This window comes from Amblyomma mixtum, chromosome 3 (genome assembly GCF_055824585.1).
Source record: "Amblyomma mixtum isolate Tamu chromosome 3, ASM5582458v1, whole genome shotgun sequence".
NCBI lineage: Eukaryota > Metazoa > Arthropoda > Arachnida > Ixodida > Ixodidae > Amblyomma > Amblyomma mixtum.
Genome location: NC_143014.1, coordinates 94,465,462 through 94,484,485, shown reverse-complemented (window position 1 = coordinate 94,484,485; position 19,024 = coordinate 94,465,462). Strand labels below are relative to the sequence as shown.

Below are 19,024 nucleotides of genomic sequence, written 5' to 3'. Positions count from 1 at the left end.
GGTTTGTCAGCCTCAGTGATTCCTGGGTGGCTTCTCCTGTCCCAGTGTTGCTAGAACCATTGGTTCTAGCAACACTGTCTTGTCCTATGACGTCATCACACTTGTACTTGCGAGTTTGGCCTGTGGCGGCGATACCTGTATTTTGGTTCTTGCTCTTTTCTACGTTACAAGAGCTTTGCTGTCAGTATGAGTGGCATTTTTGTAATCAGGAGCGGGTAATTTATTGATACAAGCCAACTTCAATTTCTCCTCAGTGTCCCTTTAAGGTGTGTTAAGCGGTCCCAGAACATTATAGTCCGCTACCATTGAGGCGCCCAATCTTCGTCGATCTTTGACTGAAACCTCACCTTGAAACCCTATAGCCTCGAACCGAAAGTGAAATGAAACGCGAAGTGTTAGCACACATACTTATCATTTCGCCAAGTAAGCTAAATCGACTGTATTTTTTTTTTCTTGCTCTAAGTACCCTCCCTTTAACCTTGCGCAAATTAGGGACTGTCAGGCAGCGCTCGAGCACGGCCGGTTGATAAGCAGCCGCGGCTCGCGTGTCTGCGTCCCTTCGTGTTCCCTCCAGCTGAACACTGTTGCCGGGGTCTCACTCGATTTCGCCCAAGCAGTCATCCGCCACGCACACGCGGGTCTCTGTGCCAGCAGCGAAGAAAATGCCAGGGCGCCATCCGCGTTCCTTCGTTTGCGTAGTCTCTGCACTTCAATTAACCACCTCGCAACGCCCTCTTGGTTCTCAGCCAATGCCTACGCCAGTTCGAGAAGATGCGAAAGCAGCGTCCGACCTGCAGCGGCGAACTAGACGCCGGCGCATCGGATCCCTCTTCCTGTCACCGACGCCGCGCGGTGGTGTCATGGCACACTCGGCGAGAACACGCCCGCATCTCGCGGCCGCCGATACGCGCTCTAGCTGCATCGCAAGCGTGCCGTGTGGTCTCCTCGCCAGGCGGCGTCTCCCTCCCGACTGGCGTCTCAATCGCCGCCCTCTCGCCAATGGAGGACAATGAAGAGGCCGAAACCCCGCACGGCGGGGGTACCTCACCGAACAGCCTTGACGAGAGCCACTTTGGCGGGGGAACGCGGGCAGCCCTGCCCGCAGTCTATCCCGAAGTGCCGATGAACCGCAACTGAGCTACGCCACTGCCAGGCCGACGCGTCAACAGAAAACGCACATTTTTCTTCTTTTCCGCCGATGAGCGAGACCCCGCGAATGGGAAATGAAACGGCGCGCCCCGTCTCGGAGCGGCTGCAATTCTCCGGGGGCCTGCGTCGGCAAGCACTGTCTGGCTTTGTGCTCGCGCTGTGCCTCTTAACACTGCGCTGTCCCCGCAAATACAAAGGCCGGAGAAGGAAAAAGAAAGCAACGAATAAAAGGCAAAAAATACGGCGCTCCGCATAATGCTCAGCGTAGTGGAATACTCGCGAGCATATCAGCCGGCATGCATACGCCGTGAGTCTCTGGTTAGGCAAGTATAAGCTGATTAGCAACGGGCGAGCACACAGACCGCGAGACAAAGGCAAACAGGAGAGCGAGCGAAATGAGTGAACCATATGACTCTAAAAATGAGACGCTCAAATCAGGGACTCTACAACCGGCAGATTAAAAGGACAACCACGCCAACCCTCGAAGTTATGACTGTTGTTTCATTCTTCCTCTCAACGCTTCATTCGTTTGCTTTTCTAAAAGCAGCAACGCGCACGGCGCAGTAATTACTGTAGTATTTGAGTCCGAAAGGAAACAAAATTGTCTACGCGGGAGCATCGGATGGGAAATCTTCGGTTTAATTTCGACGGTAGCCGGTGTGTTCTCTGTCCCCGTCTGCACGGAGCACGCTTTGGAAACACGGAGCCGGGCGTCCCCCTTTGACGCGCGCAAAGATCTCGGTACGCGTGCGCCCCAGACTACATGACGCGTGATGTACGGTGACGCCTGGCGCACTTTATGCGCCCCGGAGTCCGCGGGCAGCGAGGAGACATCGTGAAGTATGCACAGAGTCCTTGCACAGGCAATGCCGGCAGAGACAAAGGGGCGACCGTGCCTCCGGATCTTTTCCCTGCTCGAATCTTTCTCCGAACAAGGAGGAAAACGGACGCGGTAAAAAAAAGAAAAAAGGACGACAAAGATCGAGAGAGAGCCATAAAGCGGATGCCGCTCACGACAGCGCCACGAACAGACCGCACGGCGGGTGCGGAAAGAACGCAGAGGTGGAATATTCGTCGCTAACACACAACCCTGCGGAGAGACAAGGAAAAGAAAAAGAAAAAAGGGGGGCGAACGCCACTCACGAACCGGTTTTCCTGAGCCGTTCTTCGTCGCATGTGCGGAGAAGAACCTCTATAACCTTGTTGGCTGCGCGTTTTTCGTCCTTTTTTTTTTTGCTTTCTACCTTTAACGCCAGGCCTGTATTTCGTCATGTCACAGCCACGACTGGCAAACACGCCGCCCCCCCCCCCCCCCCCCCCCTCTTCCACCCATGGGACAGAAACCGCACATAGCTCAGAGCTGAGCCAAGGTGAAAAGGCAGCTGAGCTGGTCTCGCGCCGAGCGGTTCTCCGGCTCGCCGCTGTTTGCGGAGCGGCCCACGACGCGGGAAACGCACTCCGGGAAAAGGGTGCGTTTGTCTGGCGAATATTTAACGACCCGGACTGGGTCAAAATAAATATGACCCGCGGGACTGGCGGGGTATAATCATACCGCCGACGGCATTTACACGTTCCTCCCGTTGGAAGCCGACTCTGGACTAGGAGTCTCGCGTTAATAAAGTTTAATCTCTGCTTCTTTCTCTCCTGCTGGAACGAGACAGCGAGCGCTTACACGCCGTGCTTTAAAATGCAGTGGAGAGAGAGAGAGAAACAGAAAGGCCTTTGGAAAAAAAAGTAAACGCGCCAAATCCTCACTTATCGTCGCTGCCCAACACGCACAATTTGTGCGGCGTCACAAATCCTCGCTGATCCCGTCGGCCATTACGCGTGTCCCCACATAATTGCAACGCGCGCGAGCGTCTACTTCCTCTGAGCGACTGCGGCGACCCTAATCGTAATAGGGACCCATTCGGAATTCACTGAGCTCGCGAGGAGATGCTGGTGAAAAACGAATCAAGAAGGGAAAAGCGAAACGTTCGGAAGTCCAACCGCTATGAAAACGAGAAAATGAAAAAAAAAAGGGGGGGGGGGGTGGGGGGGAATGGCGGACTGCGAGATTCACGAAAGCGATAAGCGGACGCTAGACTGCGCTGCACGTGGCCGAGGCTGTCCGCGCCAGCACGCAGATCTGGACGTTGCGGACCAAACAACTGCTGCGACGTTGAAATAACGGTGTCCTCCTTTTTGCCGTCGCAAAAAGCCCCGACGGAACGAAGGGGTCGCCGACTTGATGAGGAAATCGTCCCGAAGACCAGCGAGTAGTCGCGGCGCGCGTTGCGCAACCGCCGCACCGCGACTCGTGCCCCCATCCCCCGAGTGCAGCGTCCGTCACGGCGACCGTCCTCGCGCGCGCGCGTCGGCGCACCCTTCGGGGCAGCCGTTCTCCACGTTGACCACGCGAGGCTTCCGACACGCTCGCTGTCGCCGCGTGCAGATCAATGGCTGGAGCGGAGACACCAGACGTCGGGCCCTGTTTGTGCTCGGCCGGCCGCTGTCAGCTCGGTGCGTCGCGCGCGGGCCTGTGTGCACACCGTCCTCGACGTGACGGGTTCACAGGGGCGTCCCGCTCGAGAGGCCGATTTATTGAGCGGCGCCGCCGTCCGGGGCCCCGCGCCTTGGCCGAGACGCTCCAGGCGCGTAAACGAAAACGGATGATGTATTTTTCCGTCGTCGTCACAGCCGTCCCGCCACCACGCCCTTCCCCCCGGCGCCGCCGCGTGGCAGGAATGCGACGAGTTTCACGCAGCGCCCCGCAGAGCGGCGACTCATCGCGACGACGGGCGAAGCGGCCGGGGCGGCTGACAGCCGTCGATGGGCACGACGCCACAGGGGCGGAAGTGAAGGCCGGACAGTGCGATGCGAACCCGCGGGGCGAGTAGCTAAACTGAGTGACCCGTGTCGTCGACCCGTCATACGGCGGGGTGCCCGCTGTCGCGCCTGACGAGCGAATGCGCTCTTGGCAAGTCGAGCGCGGACAGATGCAAGTCCGCCAGCTTTACGCGCCACGATCACGAATACGGTTCGTGATGCCCAACGCAGTGCGACGATATCTCGGACACGGCGAATAGCGCAAATGCCGAACACAATGACGTATAGTACAAAACTCCCGCCAATAAACACACTGAAAGCCTACTTACTTGGGTGCCAGGCAATTCTCTCGTAAAACTATTATTAACATACAATCCACGACCTAGGCAGATGATATCATCGTCTGCAATCGAAGTACAGCACCTACAAGACTAGCAACGAATGCACCGCGTAAACCAAATCGGCTGAAGGAATGGAAAGCCACCATGCTGGACAAGCCCGGCGGAAAATAAATGGGGAACATATTGCAAGTACTGAACCAAAGTTTACTCCGCAAGCATACGATTGAGAAGTACGTTTTTCTCCGCTTTTCTGAACATATTTCATCCGGTCAAATAATAATTAGCCACAAGGCATTTTCAGCCTCAACGCAGAAACGACAACAAAATTCCTTCTAGTGAGCAGATTGAGAGTTCTCTCTCATACTGATTTTACCAATATGATATCATCTTCCCCGATAGATATGACGGAATCTGTCCCTGGTGTGGCGGAATTTCAAAAACATGCCATGTAACATGGGGCTGATTCGGGCTCATTAATTAAAAGACTATACAGCAAAGAACATGGAAAGCTTTGCCAATTGGCATGCAGCCCAAAATGAGAGAGGAGGAGAGATTCCGTTGCTCACGGCTGTCTAGCCAGCTGAACCCGAGAAACGCAAAGGAAATGCGACTGCTTTGGCAGCTCGATGTAATGCAATCTCAGTGTCGTTACTCCTACGGTAAGTGACGCGTCTAACGCGATAGAACAAAAGAGGCTTTTTACGGCAGCGCGTGCAGAAAACGACTGCCCATCTTTTAGTTTAGTTTATGAAATTTTCGTGCACGGTGTCGATATGTTATACACTCGTGTACACTGCAGCTAAGGACATGCTAAGCAGAAGATTTGAAAGTCAGGCGACAAGGACGGAACCATCACACAGAGCTCCTCTATACTTGCCGTCTAAATAAACTGCAGTGAAACATCCAAAATATATTTCCACCGCAGAGAGCATCTAATGAAACGATAAGAAAAATAACTGGCCGCCACCTTCGGCACGCACGTAAGTTGGCCGTGTGTTTGTGCAGCAAGCAGCGTGACGCCAGCAACAGGACGAGTGGCGTTTTTCCAGTGTCCTCCTCCCCGAGGCAGCTGCCGCGTCCCCGGGGAAGGCAGGCCCCGGAGGGTGCGCGACCCGCAGGCGACCCCGCGCGATGAGCGGCCGATTGAGCGGCGGCGACTCGTGCCATCTGCGGGGCCGCGTCGTAGGCCGGGGCGCCCCGCACAATGTCACGGACTTCCGGCGCCAACCCCTCGTCTCCGACGAGAATAGCGCGGGGCCCATGGGCGAACCGCGATTCACGTAACGCGCCCCGAGGCGCCGGCCCAGCATTGCTCCACGCGCTCGCTACCTGATGCACCGTTAAACATCCCGATGAGAGCGAAACCGCCGCCGGAAGGGGTGCCGCGTGAAAGGCGGCGTGCAGGGCGGTATGGACCTGCTCCTGGGCGTCCCTGCCCCGACCTCGTTTTCCCTCTCCCACGCCACCGGATTTGGAAGGAATTAATGGCTGCCTAACGTCCCCAGCACAGCAATCACTTTTTTAGCGACCTCTGCCTTCGCAAAGTGATTATTATAACATACAAAACACACACAACCTAAAAAAAAAAATCGCATCTCGTTTAAGCAGCACCCTGTGCACCTAAGCAGGTCGTAGAAGACAGCTCCAGGGTCCTGGAAGACCGCCTTTTTCAGTAGATTCACGAAAGAAAGCTGGCAATCGCTGTTCTGGTAACACGTACTGTCTGGGGAAGAAACCGAATACACTGTAAGCTTTTACATTCACCGAGCTGCGCCAGTACCACTGTCCACAGGCCACTCGTGCACGAGCGCCCGCATCGGTGGCACCACGTAGCCATAAATTTCCCTGTAGCCTCGGCCTCAACAGGGACACCAGAAAATTCTGCAGCGGTCTCTTCTCGGTGGAGTCGCCGAAGAGGTCGCGCTCAAGCGAGTGTGACCAACGCGGCCGGAGGGCGGCCCACTCTCTATCCGCACATCCTCCTTCGTTCGCAATGACAGCTTTGTTTCGTTGTCCCTTTCCTTTTGTTTTCAGTCCCAGCCGCGGCAGTCGGATGGAGAAAAAGAAAAAAAGGGCGGATCGGACGAAATTCTTGTCCCGCGAAAGGCGCCCCACTCCGACTTATCGGCCTCCCTCTGCCGCCGCCTCCGTCGCTTTCTTGTGTTTCGCGCCCGGCGTTGTGTCGCTGTCCCGGGGCTCCGGTCTCGCGCCCTTGGCGTGCCCGCGCGGAAAGGGCGTGCCGCGCTCGTCCCCATATCGGCCGCCGTAAGCAGATGTGACGGCAGCCGCATTCCCCTGATTGCGCCGCTCTCCGGGTCCACGGCGACCACCGTCGCCTCTCATGAAGCTCGCTGTGTGGCAGGTGGCCCGCCGAGAAAGCCACTTCACACGGAGGGGGAATAGTTACCGGCGACGTCTGGGGGCGAACCCTCTCCGACACCCCGTTTTATTTTCTTCCTTCCTTACTTGGGATGGTCGCGTCCAATTCTGCCTGAAACGGCGCTGAAGAACGTAATACAACTTGCGAGAAGGAAATCGAGGTCTGTTAGGCGGCAGTTTCACCTGGTTTATCTCGAAGGAAAGAACGAAAGGGCAAACGGACGCGCCACACACGTTGCATCAACAGAGACGGACTGCAGGTGAAAACCAATTTCCTTCGCTCTCGGACGCTTCCGTCATGGCAACAGGCGAAGCTCGATGTGCAGGCCCTGAGGCACAATGTTCGATCAGATAGAAAGAAAACAAAAACCGAAAAAAAATGGCATCCCTGTCGCCCACCTTGCGAATTACCAGCAAGCACAAAGGACTGCCAAGTATGAGCAACGAAGGTATACCGAAATTCAGTCACCAGAAGCGCCCGAAGGAGGTCATTACGAGTTCGTGAGCGCGGCTTGGTTCTACGCCCAGGAGGTAAGCAGGTGGTCTTGAACGAAAAACACCTGGAAAGTGACAGTTTGGCGAGAAGTTTCGATCCATCTTTTTTGAAAACCACTTGTAAGAGCGACACTTTTTCTTTTTTTTTTTTGAAGACAAAATGCAGTTGGCAGCTCACAGCGTGCAAGTACGTAGCCCGTGGCAAAATAACGGGCAATACGATGCCGGTGAGGTATACTGCTGACAGGGCTTGCTCAATGGAGTGCCGAGTGCGCAGCTGAATCGAGCAGGGAATGCGCACTACACTAGCGCTAAGCTGCCAAGCTGCGGTGGTACAGCGAACCTCAGCGTCGCGAAGTGCGCGGCTGTGTCGAAATTCCTTGGAGAAGTAAAGCTACCCTGCGCGCGCTATCGCCCCTGCCAGATCTTATTAAGACGCCCTTAAATGAAGGTGTTTTTTTGACAACAGAGTTCACTCTCTCTCTCTCCACCTCCTGCAGGTACGGCCTTACATGCACATCACTAAGCAGCATGCATCAGCCTTCGCTCATTCATGCCGGAAAACAATGGAACAGCAAAGAAAGGTTTGGGGAAGGGCGTGAAGCATCGACAGAAGAGAAGAAACCTATATCGACTGATTCAAGTTCATTGTAGTACAAACACAAGCTCGAGAACATCCCTCTGGGCCACTCAGAGGAGAACTTCGGCGGAGATAGGTATAGTCGGGAGTTACCTAGTTAATAAAAGCAGTTTCCCGTGGTCCATCTTACTCGGAAACTTCCAGGAGCTAAAAACATCCGCAAAAAAAAAAAAAAAAAAAAAAAACAGGGGACGCTTAATTAGGTTAGGAATGCGTTAGCGTTGAATTCTGGGGTCCGCTCGACCTGCTTCTCCGGCATTGCTGCTCTCCGCGTACAATGAGCCTGTGCAGCCGCCGATACTCTACCGTCAGCGACATACTTCCGTGGTCGCCCCTGCGCTTGCGGAGATTTTCCACCATCGTAGACACACACACGACGTTGGTTCTGGCTCCATTCCAACCTGACACACGGAGCTGTCTAGACACGTCTGCACACGACGAAGCGCACCTGCCAACTGACTTCGAGCCCGCCATCGCGTTCGGCCAGGTCACGTGAACACTGCATCTGCCAATTAACTACCACTCGTCTATTGCCAGTGCACCTGCCAACTATCTCAGCCAAGTCACGTGTTCTCATGACATTTCACACCCCGTCGACCAATCAGCGAATTTTACGACAGACGACGCCGGACGCCGCCTGGTTTTCTCTCCGATGGCAGTTTCAATGCTACCGCATTAAAAAAAAAACATTACTTGGAGCTCTAGCAACAGGAGCTGCGTGAAGCGGGCACCATTCAGTCACCACAGGAGGGAAGGAGTTGACCATAAAATATAGGGTTGGTTCGACTTGAAAACAGCCATGCAAGAAAGTCCATCCACCTTCGGCACAAATGCTGAACGCACAGTTCACTGCCCGGCGGCATCTTTGTCACCAAGAAGATTTCTCCCTTTTTCCGTTCAGCAAAAGATGACGACGTTTTAATTAACAACCACCGCGCGCAGATCTTCTTCGTCGAAGCCTTACTCGAAGCACCAGCAACAGCAGCAGCAACCACGCACGCGCCCACCAGAACGATGGCGCCCAGTCACGCGCCAACGGGCTGAAAGGACGGTTCCAAATCCTCGGACCCCTGGGTGAAAAGCTTACAGGTGCAGCGGGCCTGAAGCCTCGGCTGAGTCCCGCTCTCAGGTCGCAAACAGCAGAAGGCCATGGAGGCGCCCTCTCCGCACGGTGGAGGGATGATGCCACCGCCGCCTCCGGGACAAGGCGGAGGGATGCCTCCACCGCAGTTCGCAGTGCCTCCGCCTCCGCAGGCTGGAGGGATGTCGCCCTATGGAGGGCCGCCCCAGCCGCCGCCGCCGCCGCCACCGATGCAGATACAGCCGACGATGCAGCCGACGACGCCGCCGCCACCGCCTCCCCCAGCGGCGCCTCCAGCGGCGCCTCCGGCCGAGTGGCAGCAGCAGCAGCAGTCCGCGCCGAACAGCAAGAAGCTCAGCGTGGGCGGCGGCTCGGTGCGGCTCCAGCTGAACCGCGACTACTACCGGTCGCCGCCGGGCATGATGACCATCCTAGAGGTGCTCTGCTCGTGCGCCATCGTCACGGCGCTCAGCATGCGAGGCTTCATCTTCGACGTGTTCTTCTTCATCTGCAACCTGGGCTTCACGTACGCGCTCGTGGGCGCCATGTTCTTCGTGAACGGTCTGCTGGGCTCGCGGGCCGGCCGAGACCTGCCGCTGCTGGTGGCCGTGCAATACTACGGCCTGGGCTTCATCATGTTCCTGGCCGCCGGCATCGCCGGCCTGGTCAAGTCGCAGCGGGACATACTCGCCATCCTGGTCGGCACGCTGGCCGTGGTGGTGGCCATCGCGCTCTTCGTGCACGCCGTCTACGCGGTGCGCACCTCGTGACTGTGTCGGCCCGCGCACGGCCTGCCGACGTCTAGGGCAAAAGGTCGCTCGGCAGCACTGAGGCTGCTCTACATAGGTGGGCAACAAAGCAGCTACAGATTAAAGCTACGATCAGATGGTCGCAGAGTCCCTTCCTGCGCTTCATCGCGCCAGCCTCCCAGGGGTGCGAGGAGGGCGCGATGACCAGCAGCTCGGCCGCCACGCACACGCCGTGGCACCGGGCGGGAAGCGGGGCGAGCACGTACACGCGAGAAACCGTGTTGACATTCGGTGCGCGCGCGGCGAAGACCATTTGGGCCGACTGCCATTCATCGTGCGCCGCACGCGCTGCCGCGCACGGCCGCCGAGATGAACGTCGCCGCTGAATGGGTCCTCGAGCCGCCAAGATACGCGCGGCTGGCGTCAAGCGGCGGCATACAAACCGAGACCATTTCTCAAGTGCAGAGGCACGAGCCGCAAAGGCGATTTGGAAAACGAAATTTGCCCGCTCGATTCGGGCGCCTAAGCGTAACGGCGGCAGATCGATACGCGCCCACTGGTCTCCACCGCTCAAGGGCCGCCGCGAAACCGAACGCGCGCGTCTTTTGTGCTGTTGCCACTTCTCGCTTTTCTCGAGAGCCCTTTTCTCTCCATTTGCCAGACACGCGGAGCCAATGTATGCAACTGCTGCATTCCGCGCTGCTCGTGTGACAGGAAACACGGCGCGGCCGCGGCCGAGCGTGCGTACTCGCTGGAAATGATTCCTCGCGTCCCGCGGCCACTATTCGCATTAAATCGGACGCCTCCGAGAGCGAACGAAGAAAGGAGCCAACGCGCCTGCCGAACTGAGCCGTCATTGAAAACAAACGATGAGGGTACACAAGCAGTGCACAGATATATCTTGAAAAGGAAATGCTCCATCGCCTCAACGAAATTTTTATGCCGAAGACATTCAAGTAGACTGCTTCCTACGAGGCATCGCACATGACGGTACACGGGAAGCCGTGCTGAAAGGCCCTGTGTCGCTGAGAAGAAAAATAATGCCTGGATATTACCGTGTCGTACACTTTGCACGTACCAGCTCTTCGTTTCGTCCAGCATTTCTGGGCGCACGACGATAGTCCTAGATAGTACATAAACACCGGAACGTCGCTGATGCGAACCTCCGGCTTATTGGCATCGACGCTTTGGTTCCGTCAGCACCGAGTGTACTAATCCGGCTTCCCTTAATTAAATTCTGTATAATTCAAGGCAATAATTTTCAGTCCCCTTAGAGTTCAAATCATCAAGATTCGACTGCATCAATGTGAGGCCGTCAGGTGCATTACAACACGCGTAGCGCGCAGCAGACAGAATTATTAGCGCACCGAACGAATCGCTACACCCTGCAGCTGCTAAATGAGCCGTAAGCCACCGCAAAGCGCCGTGGCAGGCGAGGGTGAAGAACCTCGCGTCAGCCAGACTAGCGCGACTACCAAGCCGTATACGCTGGGGAAACCTCGTCAGCCGTCTCAGCAACACCCTGAAAGTCGCATCAACCACACTACAACCTGTCTTGCAAGCACGTGTACAATCGAAGCGCAACGTTGCCCGTATATACATCGAGTGCTTAGGCAGCAAACATACGCTTTTGCTTCGTATCAATCGAAAGACGAGCGCGCGTGTAAAGCTGAAACGTGTGATGGAAGGGAGCAAGGAGGCTACAGAAGAGGAAAGCGCACCGCCCCGCACTGATGCCGCTGGTGCCGGGATGAACGGGGAGCCTGCGGGAAACGCGACGGTGTGCGACGCCGCCACAGCCGCCGCTCCCGTCGGACGCCGCCCGGAAGCAAACACGAGCAGCCGCAGTGCGCCGCGCAGCATCGTGTAACGGGATGCGGCTAATGGAAGAACCTGATCGACACTTGTGATTAACTGCATGCGCCTGCCCGCGCACCTCTTCGACGCCGTGCACGCGTCGCTGCGTTCCCCTCTCCCACACAGCTCTCTCCCTGCCGCCTTCAATCCCTCAGGCTCACTTTTTTTTTTTCCTTTTCAAGTGCATGCATATATGTGATACGCAAAGAGAGCGCGGTCTTCCTGCTTTTGCAAGCTGCCCACACAGTATACGCAGTCCCTGGAGTCGACCGCAAAGAAAAGCCTGCGCGACAGAGAGACACCAGGAACCGGCTTTTGAACGGCGTGTCACTGATCGCGAAGAGGTGCACCTATTGCTGTTTTTTTTTTCTAAACTTAGGCCATCTTTCTGTGCCGGCATGACTTACTTGCCATCACTGAAAACATAATTCCGCCATTTCCCAGTTCTACGAACGCTCACCTAACCTAACCTAACCTAACTTAACCTAACCTAACCTAACCTAACCTAACCTAACCTAACCTAACCTAACCTAACCTAACCTAACCTAGCAGTCTGAGGCTAAGTCAATGAATAAGAACCATAGCTTCTCCCGCACCATTATTGTATCGAGGGTCACATCAAGACAGTCAGGTGAGGCCTAAATACGTTTTAATACCCGATAGGCCGAGACAGGGTACGCCTAGAGCCGAAGAAGAGGTTAGACTGAGGTGAAAGAGGACCACCTCACCGCACAGGACTAGAAACATTTAAAAAAAAATGTTTCAAGTGTTTACGCTCTAATGCGTAATGCGCGAAACTCAGCGAAAGCTCAAAGGGAATTGAATTATTACAGGCCCGCCTCGTAGTCTGTGAAATGATCTGTCGCAAAACGTTCGATCCCAACTCTCCAAACTTGAGCCAGTTCCGCAATGCGTGGCCTTCGGTGCCATGTGCATCTCGGGTGCCTCTGGCTGCGCTGCCAGCTGTATTCATGGGGTATACGCTGAGGCACCGCCGGGCTTGGCTCCGCATACCAGCGTTCGCTGTAAAGCACGCGACACTGTCGTGTGTCCCATAACTCGCGCCTGAGTACAAGTCACACCTATACTGTAAGCGGCCATTTTTCTGCAAAACCACCCCACTTCCTCCTGCCAGCCAGTGCGATCAGCTAGTGGGAGCAGTCGCTCAACCGACAGCATCACCAGTGGATGGCAGCATGATCATCTTCATTTAGAGCCGCCGTCGTGGCTCTCGGCTGCTGGCCCGAAAGACGCGGGTTCGATCTCGGCTGCGGCGACGTCACACTTCGGTGGAAGCGAAATGCTAGGGGCCTATGCGATGCCAGTGCACGTTAAAGAGCCCCAGGTGGTCTCTATTATCCGGAGCCCTCCACTACGGCGTCTTTCATAGCCTGAGTTTTGATACGTTAAACCCCTACAAACCAAACCATCTTCTTATATAGAATTCAGCGCAAAAAAAAAAAAAACGCTCGTGAACGTCTCTGTGTCCCTTACTTCGTCCCTTGTCCTTTTTTTTTTTTTTGCACTGAATTCTACATAACATGCTTTATCAACTAGCCCGGCAGCTTGCTCTCCCAAACCATCTTCAGTTAGCGCATGTGAATGTTTTGCGTTACAATAACAACACAGCTTCAGATTTTTTTTTTTTTCTCGGTAACGGCGATGCGACGAAGAGGTGAGACCATAACCACACAGCGTTCCCGCGTCAACGAGCGCCGGCGATATCAGAGCCCCCGATAACCCCCATCGCAAGGCAACTGACAAATGGCAACGTTCCATTCGGGGAACTGTCCCTCTTTCGTTAATTTTGCGGAGTCAAATTTGGCGAAAAGGAAATTTTTGCGAAGTTTTAGAAAATTTTGAGAACAGAAATTGGCTCCCTTTTGCCACAAGCATTGGCAGTGTTTTCAAGCTGCTGCAGAGAAAAAGTGCCCGAAATGAATTTCCGGGTCTAACGGAAGGAATTTTCGGTTAGGACCTGGAGCATGACTGCTGGCAAAACCGACTGTTGAGTCACGGTGACATGCAGTGTTCGAGTAAATTCGCAACTTAAAGACTTTATTATAAAAGCTACGGAACAAAGCCCATGAAATCTCACGGAGCCTCTACTTTTCAATAACGTTTTCTTCGTCTTTTCCTCTTCTTGTTCAGATATGTTTAAGAGAAATAAAAAAAAAACGGACTTTGGAGTGAGCTGTCATAAACCACCAACAGAAACGTTATCCCGCGAACCTCGTTAATAATAATAATAATAATAATAATAATAATAATAATAATAATAATAATAATAATAATAATAATATGATGATGATGATGATACGTATTAAACAGCGCGAAAAAGACAAACAAGCACAACAACAGGAGCGGTGACTTTCAACTGAAGATTTATTACCAAAGACGACATTTATGCACTTTCCCGCAAAACTAAACACATACAAAAAAAAGTCTGTAAATGTCGTCTCTGGTTATCCTGCAGTTGAAAGTCAGCGCTCGTGTTGTTGTGCTTGTTTCAGTCTTCTGTTTCGCGCTGTTTAATATAGATAACAACCAACTCGCCCAGCTTTCTGTTCTTCTAAACGATGATGATGATAGTGAATTTTTATGGCGCAATGGCATCTGCGGCCAAAGACCGCCATGGCACAAGGTATTTTCGTTTGCTCAAGGTAGGGTCAAAGACCCATTTCCCAAGCATTTCATTCACCCTGATTAAGCCGAGCACCAGGCCTGAAGAAGCGTGTACCCACTGTATTACCGGTGGGTACCCGGCAGCACTGGGAATCGAACCCCACACCTCCCGCAAGCGACGTAGGCGTTCAAACCACTATAGGCCACCGCTGCGGTCTCGCTAATAATATCGCCACACCATATGCGCCGTTGGCTCCGAACTTACACGTGTGTGTTTCGGCAGAAAAAGGATTTAGAAAGAAATCCCGGCTAATGTTCCAGAAAATGTGGCACATCGTGTGCCGACCGGACTTGCCCCAGCACGCTATGCAGCGCCGACAGGAGAGGAAGAACCTCGGAGACAAAGAGACTGCGCCGACAGCGCTGCACAAAATTAGCCAAGCGACAGAGAGGGAATCAGCAACTAAATATAAATGAAAACAAAAATTACACACCGCAAAGCATTAGGCAAAACACAGGAGTGTATTCAAATGCAGGGGTCGTCTTCCTCTTCTAAGCTGACCCGCAGCGACGCGACCAAAATTAAAACGAGCGTGCCGCAGTCTCGACCGTCTCGAGGCATTCACTCGTTTCGCGAAGACGCGACCGCATGCTTTGTGCTTTGCCGCGGAGGGCGATTAAGCCCGCAATGACCCTCTGAAACAACAAAACAACCTGCCTCGTCGGCTACGCCTACATACATGTCTGGGACATATAAAACATCAGATGCTATCCTTGCCTCGTGTAATCTTGATGGACCAGCGAGGCAGAGCCAAATAATAATGACAATAATAGAAGCGGGAAAGAGGGGAGGAGGAAAGGCCAGTCGGCTACATCTGCAATCAGGGGACATCATCAGCCGAAGACGCAACGCGCACCGCGGAAAGCGCGCGCTTCGAAAGTCAGAGGAAGTCCGGTTTCGGAAGTACCGCATACTTATTCCCATACATACAAAACAGGCGGGGAACACTGGTCTGCGGCACGGGAGAACGGGCCGCGCTGGCGGAGCTCTCGGCGACGACGACAGGCGACCTTCGAAGCGCGCAGCTCCAGAGTGAAGGGAACGCCGGGGGCGCAAAATCGCGTCAACGGGCGCAAATTTGTCCTCCCACTCCTGTTCCGACGGCGGGTGCAGGGGCGCAGCGAACAAGAAAAGGAAGAGGCCACCTCTGTATACATTAGACCCCCTCCCGGAACATTCTCCTGCAGAAACATTTTCTCCTCTCCAGCGGCAGCGTAAACAGCGACCGCCACAACACGGAAGACGGCGGGAAAAGGCGCAGTCTGGCTGACCACGGGGGAATTCGACCCGTCGTCCCCTTTCTTCGCTTCCGCTTTAAAAATGAGACAGCGTCGCGATGCCTCGCTCCCAGCGCGGCGCAGCGGTAACAAGTAGAGCAGCAGTAGGGCCACGAACACACCGACGTGTCGCTCCCGACGACACCTTCCCGGACGCACGCCTACACTCTGGAGAGCATCTCTAACCCAGCTCCCCCCCCCCTTTTCCCCGAACCCCTGAGAGTTGCTGGAGTCCCTCTCTTCGGGGCCGGCGCTGACAACTTGTCTGCTGTCCTATACCGATGGTTGTATCACCCCACTCCGCTTCCTCCTAGCTGCCGCCAGCTCCCGATTTATGTTGTTGCACGAAACGCTTACTTATCCGTTCAGTTATTTATTTATTTATTTTTTGCCAGCACAGATCGAAAAACCTTCTTGCTCACCGCAGTGCGCATGCTCGGAGCAGAGTTTCCCTCCAGTAAGACAAGGACAAGCCGCACCCGGCCTCTAAGCGGACACAAATTCGCAACGCATGGACCGCCGTCGGCCCGTTCTGAGCTGCCTCGGCAAAGCTTGATGCGGACTCTACAGTCTGCGTCCAAAACGCCTTTGTTTGCAACGAGTACCGCGATGCTTGGGCTGCGATGTGGGAGCTGCACAGGTTGCGCATAATTTATTCCTCCGCAGATCCAGTGAGCCGGCAAACAAAAAGTAGAGCCGGAGGATGAGCAAGATATTATATAAAGAAAGAATAATGCACCAAAAATAGCGCCATCAAGTGGAGAACAGTATAAGGACGGTGAAAGTTATCCCGCTGGGGGCACACCTTAAGAGAGCCAGAGTCTCTCTTCTCCTGATTCTTATCCCTCTGGGCATCCCTTTACTAGTCTGACTATGCTTATAAGAACGTCCATGAACTAACGACGTTGTGCTGCCTTTGCGTCTATCTTTATGCTCTCAAACAACCAAAAATTTGTTTTAACTAGAGATAGCGTTAAGCTCAGGGTATACGCTGCATTTTTTTGTTTGCTCAGGAAAGTGAGCCGAGGGCAGTGAACACTGTGTGCGCACCGGCAATTGAATGCGTTCCAATAGGTGCGGAAAGATTAAAGCAAGCATCGCTCTCTGCTTCATTTCACTCATTCAGCGAGACTGTCCCGCACTCTCCTTTTCTGCCCTGAGGCAACACTGAACGCTTTGCGAAAGGAACACCTGGTGCATTTTTTTAATTAACGGCTTTCCTGTGCAGAACTGGTTACTCACCGAGCCGGCGTCGAAACGTCCTTAATTAAAAATGAGTTTTTTTTTCCCTTTCACATGGATTAATTCGGACGGTGGCCCAATGCAAAGTACTGAATAACCCCTACCTAGACAGATGATTTAATTTAAAACAGACAGGAGCGTATTAATGGGCAGAACGCAGTCTTCGTGGGCGCCTAACTGAAAAAGACGATGGCTCGAGTAAACAGAGCAGACATCCGGCACAGTACTGCAGTCACAAGAGCGTGTTCGTAGCTGCTCTTTGTCCGACAAAGCTGAATGTTAATTTCTCTAAGATCACTTCTTGGCTGCCGTCACATGAGAGCTGTAAGTTCGCGCCAAAACGAAATCAACGAAGACTTCCTTAGACCTTCCGCTCGGATGATATATTTTTATGAACTCAGAAGATGACGACAATGACCGGCATAACATCCATCATGACGTTGTTGTTCTATCAAAGGCTACAACAACAAAAACGACAACGACAAGTGGGCCCGGCCTAACCTGCAGCAGCCCTTTTCTAAACTCACCTTCCCCGGACTTCCGTCGAGTGGAACCGCCATCTCCCCGATATTGCAGGCGTCGAATATTACCTATATTTTCGCGATGCACTAGCGGGCTTGTATATTCTGGAGAAAGTTGAATTTATGCACATTCACTGTATTGCATTATTCATTACTTTTTATCACATGTAACGCACTAAATGTAACATCATCAGTAACCTCTGTATTTATTTATTTATTTATTTACAACCAATAAGTGAATAAATAAATAAAAATGTTGACAAGAGCTGCAAAACTTGGCGAGGTTCCAGAACACGCACCACGAAAATATCATCGCGTAAACGCGAATCTAACTGTAGCATCACAGAATGAGCAGCATAAAAGGACGCGTGCAATATCGCAACTCCGAAGGCATCTGGGCACCGCTCAACAACAAGAGGTTGCCAGCACGTAATGTTCCCATGCGCACTATAGCCGTGCCTGCTAATTGTGAGCACATGTCTAGCGCGGCCTAACAGCCAACTCGCCGAGCGCACCATCTCCGTGAGAATGGCGCGAATAAAGAACCGCCGCTTCCCGAGCGGGGGCGAAGCAGACGCGAGCATTCCCGGAATGGCGGCGGCCGCGTCCAGGAAGGGGACTCCTTTCGCTTTCGGCGTCCGACCGGAGGCCAGGTGCCGGCGCACGTAAGTGGGTGCCCCGGAACTCACGATCCGGATGGGAAGGCAAAGTGTTTTATCCCTCCGTGACGACGCCAAGCGAATTCCGTTCATTCCCGTCGGAGGGCCTGGTCGCGCAACATGGCCCCAAGGTCGGCCATCAATGGCCAGAGGGCGCGCCATTCTGCCGCCGCCGCGATCGTAATTGCGGCCAAAGCGCCGGCCGAAACACCTGCTGACTCCCGCTCACGACCGGCACCGGGGAGGTCGTTCGTTCCACTCGGCCGGGGGGAAGCGTGCCCGCTCCGAGACCCGCCCCCGACGGCCCGTTCCCACGAGTGCATGATGCGCGCAGACGCCGACGCCGCCGGAGCGCCCTTTCGCGAACAAACACCGATGCCACCCGAGTCGAATGAACGGCTTCGAACGGCCCCGTCTCCAGAGATAATTACGGGAACGACACACGCGGGGGACAAGCGCGATTAACGGCGCACAGCCCTTCGCTTTCCGAAATCACGGCTCGGAACAGCAGCAGCAGCGCTGGTACTGCACCACCGCCTGGCGCTGGCAGGCCAGTCATCGCTCGCCGGCCGCCCTCACCTGACGTAACGGTGCTCCATTTGTCATCGCCGGCGCGACCGTCGCGCGGCGGAGCCCCCGCACGCGAGACCGCGCGGGGCCCGGTAGCAACCCCCGCGACGGGAATCACGGCGGGAGGAACCCGGCTCGAGTCATCCATTCCGGCATGGCGGTGCCCTCCTGACAACTCATTCGCGCTTATTATCAAACGAGCCCGTCGGAAGTTATCTACGCCGGGCAGAAATGGGCAGCAGCTGCGGGGAGCCGACGTTTTTCATTTCTCAAATCCGGCTGAGTGCGCGCGCGGACTTGCCTCGCCCAGACCCCCCTCTCTCGCCGACCTCGTCGGGATGACGGAGGCGCGGGACGATCCCCTCCCCGCTGGGCGCCTTATCGTGCCCGCTAATTGGAACACGGAGTGTATCCCCTGCCGTTCGGCTGCATGCGTCTCCGCAATGCGAAACAAGCCGAGTACGACCCAGGGACGACGCAGCGCTCTCTGAAAACACGGTCAATAATATCCAACCCGTCTTCTCTGCATCGCGAGCGATTGCTTTCAAGATATTTCTCTATTTTGGTTTT

General features: G+C 54.5%; 2 protein-coding genes across 3 annotated transcripts in view; one reads left to right on the top strand and one right to left on the bottom strand.

Annotated features, from left to right (window-relative positions):
* The window catches only part of Mcr (macroglobulin complement-related), a 191,286-nt gene that overhangs the window by 148,229 nt on the left and 24,033 nt on the right, over positions 1-19,024 (bottom strand). The gene's annotated exons all lie outside the window — the stretch shown is intronic.
* Positions 8,962-9,663, top strand: LOC149350997 (uncharacterized). The gene has a single exon (XM_089575586.1). It carries the CDS (start codon positions 8,962-8,964, stop codon positions 9,661-9,663), a length of 702 nt encoding a protein of 233 aa, XP_089431712.1.